The following is a 6,140-nucleotide window of genomic DNA, read 5'->3' as shown; positions in this document are numbered from 1 at the left end:
ATGCATGGAGTTGTTTAGAACACTCAAGAGGGTAGATTTAACACCTCTGGTTGGTATCTGTGTGTGTATAAATCCTGTTGGAACCCTAGCTCCCTCAAGGCACATATATTGCTTCAGAGCGATTGTATTCTTTTCGAGTTGACATAAATTCTCTCAACTCACAATTGTGAGTATGGCAAAAAGAAAAACAAAAAAGTGCGACACTTATCTTTTTGTGACTCGAACAACGTCCACCTCATAATAGTAAGCACCTGAGGAGACACTGACCATTGTAAACATCTTCAACCTTGACTTGGCCCAAGAAGCCTATATTAAAACACTAAGTATTCAAACTCCCCAAAAAAATAGAGCATTGAATGGCATTAATAAAATATTTAAGTTCACAATGTTCTATTATCTATACCAATGAATCTTGTATACAAACAAATCAAGTACATGCATGACAACATGCGTGCGCACAAGGTGAGAAGTCACGAAGGCCTGGTGAAGTTAAGAGAGATCGGGATTAGGTCTGAATGAGTCCCCGCAATCACGTCATTTTTTGTTATGCTAGGAAGGGCCCCTTTCAACAACAAAGTGAAAGTTTCACAAAATAAAATGAAAACAAATATAAATTAAAACCAATTAAAAAAACCATTCATTGACAAAAAAAATTTAATGCTTTCATAAGAAAAGGTAAGTATAGGTTTAATAAGCATAGAAAATATTAAAACCGTTTAATAAACGGACATTTGTGAGACTGTTTCAGAAATTATAATATTTTAATGAGTCAATACTTCACATCATGGGATCAAACTCTTATAAATGAACTCCTTAATCCTACTTTCTCTTTGAGCAAGTCAAAAGGTAACCAGAAATGTATTTTAGAGATGTATATAGAAATTAACTTCCAATGTCATATACATTAATGTAAAGCTTCATGAAAGTGGAAAGCATGTGGTCCCATGTGCATGCAATGTGTATCATTTCACATTTGTATTCTTCTTTTCTTTTACCCTTCCTTTAGTGTTTTCTTCTCTTTAGAGTTTAGTTGCTTTCCTATGTACAACTATCCTGCTCTTTTGATTGAATTGTTGGCTTTTTCTAGAATTTTGGCATGGTCTCATGCCAATGAATCATGCTCCAAGAATTTCGATACCGATGAGCGAAAGCTGAAGGTCGTAGATGATGCTTCTCATTGCCAATAGTCTTGAGAGCCACAAGGAAGTTTGTGCACAAGCAGACAGAACAATGGTGCAGATATAGTTGTTGGGATCTACATTGTTTTGTTGCATTCGACCAAAAAGCTCCAACGCAAGTTTTTCATTTTGAGCCCGGACATGAGTTGCCATGACAGTGCTCCACATCACTACATTGTAAAGGGATGTTATGTCTGACAATGCCGGAGAAGACCACAGCTTTTGATCTTCACAACTTGAAACACAAGTAGTGTCAGCGAAGATGTCCATCTCATGCTCCTGGAATGATTTTGTGGATTTTTCTACTGAAGTTGCTTAATCTGGAATTGGCTTCATGTTCGTATGGGTAAATAATTCATGTGCAACCATGCGCTTGTCAATGTCTATGTAAGCTGAGGCAATTGACATCCAGGAGGTCTTGTCCCTTTCAAGCAAGTCATTGAACACCTTATGTGCATCCCTAAGAGTCTCGAATGTCCCATACATTGTTATAAGAGCAATTCCTATTGCAATGTCTAGCTCAAATCCAACATCTACAATGTAGGCATGCAGTTTCCTACCATTTGTTACTCCACCTAGGTTTGCACAAGCAAAAAGAGTGGTGAGAAATGTAATCTTTGATGGCTCTACTTTATGATGGTGCATATTCTCAAAGAACGGAAATGCCTGTTTGAATTCCTTATTGATTACAAGCAGTACACAATCATGGCATTCCAAGCTATTACCTGTCGCTTTTGCATGTTATTGAGCATTGGCCAATGCACCTTATAAGCTTCCTGCCTTGCTGTACATGCTCAGAATGGCATTGAAGACTTGGGTGTCCATCTCTAGTAGACTGCCCAACAGCCTAGCATGAAACCGTTCTCCCTCGAGGTAAGTTTCCATGCTCGCACAGGCATCAAGGATGCTAACAATGGTGACGTTGTCAAATAACAAACCTTCAGTGTGCATTCTATGAGAAAGCTGAATGGCCTCCATCCTCTTTCCCATCTTGGCAAGCAAGCGTATCATAACATTATAGAAGAAGACATCTTTTTTGGATACATGGGCGATTGTTTTCTCTGCATCCTCATGCGCTTTGCAATGAACCAAAGCAACACCCAGTACACGATCCACCTCAATTCCACTGCTTATAATGAGAACATGAAGCAGCTTGTTACAGCTTGAAGAAAATTCGATGCGATCACAAGCACAAAACATACTGATACATAGGAACCTGTTGGGTGCAGGGGATACAATACCTTCTAGTTTCATTTGCTCAGAAGCTTCAAAAGCCAATGAACTTGTCGAGGGTTGATTTGAACGAAGCCAATGAGGGAAACGGTTGTATGGCTGCAAACGGTGTTAGAAAAAAAATCGGTATCTAAGTGTATTTTAACCGGCTGAAATTATCAAATCCCGGTTAGATTTTGAGCTTGCCTTTAAGAATCTACGCAAGTGTTAGTGTAATTATCGGCAAAAGCTTCAAATTTTGACTTGAAAACCGGGAGAATTTCAAGTTTCCCCTTGTTTTGATCAATTAGGGAAAATGTATTTTTTTAGCCCTGGCTCAGCCTGCAAAGCCGTTGCATGTAGCCTCGTTGTCCAACGCCAAGTGTACCTTGCTGATGTCGGGTAGTGACGACTCAGGAGGAGGAAAGGATGATGACAAAATTGAACTGCACAAGCGCCTGGGGTCGAACGGGGAGCAAGCAAATATAATACTACCCAAGCCAAGACACGTGTCAAAAGCTAAAAATCGGAAGATCTTCACCCATAGTGCACTAAGGCCTTTAGCAAGCCAAAAAACACATGCATATGCCCTTGTATTCATACAAGCATCTCTCTCTCTCTCTCTCTCTCTCTCTCTCACACACACACACACACACACACACACATACACATACACACAACACATAGAGCAAGGGTGTCACAGTAACAGTTTTGAAGAGTCACTTAGATTGTTGTGGAGAAGGTTTCGCTTATCATTACCCACCTATGACAAACATACACTCCCTCATGCATATGTTTCCCTTGTTAAAAGCACAAAATGTGATATATTGTAACTTTTGTGGAAATGGAAACATGACATTCTCTTTTTTTTCTTTTTCTTTTCAAAACTCACAAATTATGAGTAGTAAATTAGAAACCAAAAAATTTACAAGATACGACCTTGCTCATCATGAGCCTGGGCACCACACCATCAAACCCTAATCAAACCAAAGTGCACCAATCCATAAACCGGCTTTTTACAACAAGCCGAGAAACCCGATACACAAACCCACATAATGCCCCCGGGCTAATTACATTGGCTGCCACCATTGCGGACCCTCTCACACCGAGTGAGCAATGCCCAATACAATGAGCTAAACAGAAGGAGAGCCTAAAAATACATCATTATCATAAGCCACAACATGACATTCTCAATAAAGACATGAAGCTGATGGGTCGATGGCATTCATTCTCTTGAGAAAGATATGTCGTAGGCTGTAGCATATGTTGGTTCTTCATAAAACTAAAAGTTATAGGCCTTTCTATGTTGGACGCATGCACAATTTAAAACAACAACTTTCAAAATTGAATTTTAGTCAAGAAGATAGATATATCACAAGAAGTTTTGGACAAATTCTCACAATAATTCCCACATTGTGACTTGCCTCAACATCGTGAGCTTCTGTGAGGGAGGCACCGCATACCTAGCTAGGTACGATTGGGGGCAGGGAACCATTGGCCCCGGTGGGGGGGCCGGTGGTCCCCTGCCCCCAATCGTACCGAGCTAGGTATGCGGTGGCTCTCAAGTAGAAGCTCATGATGTTATGCATTGTATGAAAAACACTGGAAAAGACTTCGTTTTTTCCTACACGAGAAAATTATCTTCTTGTGTATATGCATTTCTAACCATGACTAGAGAGACTTCTTGGAGACAGAGACTTGCTTAATTGTGGGTATATCACACTGGGCATACATTTCAACCAAAAGCTTTTGCTAAGCACAACGATATCTTCTAATGTCTGTTGACTATCAATCTCAACACGCAAATTTGTTTGCAAATCAATTCTTTGTATTGACTAGTGATAAGATCGATGCACGAAATGGTCACTTTCTCATGGCATTGGGCATATCGTGGCCTTGCAATAAGGAGCAAGGGCTTAAGGAACACACAAAGCGAGAGGGTAGGACATCCCACTGCATGAGCAATGTCCGATGCAGCAAAGTAGAAGCCTCCTACATTCTCAAATTAGAAGGCTTCTTTTCCGTGTTGACTCGACACACTATGGCTATTGGCAAGCTATGCCGCCCGGAATGAAGCAACCAATGCACGTAATGGAGTCGAGCTCTTGCTCCATGCCATTGATAAAGAGATTATGTGCATTGTGCAAGGGGAGAGAGAGAGAGAGAGAGAGAGGAGGAAGAAGAAGAGAATTTTTAACGTCGTGGGAAACTATCCCAAGAGACCTCAAAGATCTATCTCACGATAGTTGAACTCAAGACTTGTTATTCAAGAGGGAAATGGCATAACCAATCTACCACACTTGGGTGATAGAAAGGTTATCCATTTTCCTCTTTTTATTGACACACTCACACACCCACACACACACCCGAGAAGAAGAGAGTTTTTAAAGAGAGAGAGAGAGAGAGAGAGAGATGGCTAATGGTGAAATGACTCAAACCAACTGCTTGAACGTGACTACGTGAATTCAACAAGCGTTGTTGACAATCTTACATTGCCATCCTTGATCCCCAAAGTGCCCTCAACGCGTAGCCTTGTAAAGGTAGGCTCTGGTTTCCTAAATCTTCCGACCTGTCATAGGACACATAGACTATGGCACTATGATCATGAGCTTTTTGAGGTATTTATAAGCCATTTACTTGTTGGCACTTACTATATGAGCCATCTTTGACATGGCAATCTATTAGCCATTTTAACACCCATGAATCATATCTAAATTTGTCATAGCTTAACCCTGAGGGGACGAGTGATGAGAATAGGTTTCAGCCTATGAACTTACCCTTAGTACATTCAAATGACATTACATTACATGAGATGAGGTATATAAAGTGAGATAATCATGAAGTGAATGCATTAGCTTCTAAATTTAGCCCCCAAAATTTAGGTGGATCCCTCTTCTTAGGATGCTCCTCACGTGCATATTGCCTCTAATGTAATGCATTAATCCTTGAACTACCCATGCATAAGCGTAGCACATCTATGCTATTCATAATGCAGCATAAATTTTTTGAGGATGGAGAGAGCATCCACGTGTCGACTCCTCCAAGATTTGCATTGACAACTTCACTTGCGCCTAGAGAGAGAGAGAGAGACACACACACACACACACACACACACACACACACACACAGAGTAGCCTTGCACGGACAACAGCCTTCTTGCCTCTTTCAAGGCGTTTGAGAGTGTGTGTGAAGTGGGATAGAGGTCTAGAGTCTAGAGAAGAAAAGTTGTACCTGTAGTACATACTACAGAGCCTATGTTTGTGTGTGTGTGTGTGTGTGTGTGTGTGTGTGTGTGTGTGAGAGAGAGAGAGAGAGAGAGAGAGAGAGAGAGAGAGAAGAACGACAGGTAGCAAGCGCTCATGTGTGCACAGCCTATGTGTGTGTGAGTCCCTTCATCTCCCTCTTCTGCGTTTCTAGGCTTAGGGTTAGTGGCAGCGTTCATCGCAGGGCCGTCTCTTCGACCTCTCTCTCTCTCTCTCTCTCTCTCTCTCTCTCTCTCTCTCTCTCTCTCTCTCTCTCTCTCTCTCTCTCTCTCTCTCTCTCTCTCTCTCTACAGTTGGATGGCTCTGGCAATTAGGGGATCCAGGAGGATTCAGATGGTGCAGGAGCACATGGCGACACAGGGGGAGAGGCTGAAGTTGCTGCTATCGTGGAGGGACCGAGGGCGAGTACATCCGTTAATCTCTCTCTCTCTCTCTCTCTCTCTCTCTCTCTCTCTCTCTCTCTCTCTCTCTCTCTCTCTCTCTCTCT

General features: G+C 41.6%; 1 protein-coding gene across 1 annotated transcript; it reads right to left on the bottom strand.

Annotated features, from left to right (window-relative positions):
* Positions 1-1,493: 1,493 nt before the first annotated feature.
* Positions 1,494-2,378, bottom strand: LOC147440500 (putative pentatricopeptide repeat-containing protein At3g01580). The gene is made up of 2 exons (XM_086483307.1): positions 1,959-2,378; positions 1,494-1,844 (listed from the first exon to the last, which is right to left on the bottom strand). Exons 1-2 carry the CDS (start codon positions 2,376-2,378, stop codon positions 1,494-1,496), a joined length of 771 nt encoding a protein of 256 aa, XP_086339433.1.
* Positions 2,379-6,140: the final 3,762 nt, after the last annotated feature.

Source organism: Adiantum capillus-veneris, chromosome 15, assembly GCF_014529385.1.
Source record: "Adiantum capillus-veneris isolate H3 chromosome 15, ASM1452938v2, whole genome shotgun sequence".
NCBI lineage: Eukaryota > Viridiplantae > Streptophyta > Polypodiopsida > Polypodiales > Pteridaceae > Adiantum > Adiantum capillus-veneris.
Note: the sequence above shows the minus strand (reverse complement) of the source record. Positions and strands in the feature narration are given on the sequence as shown.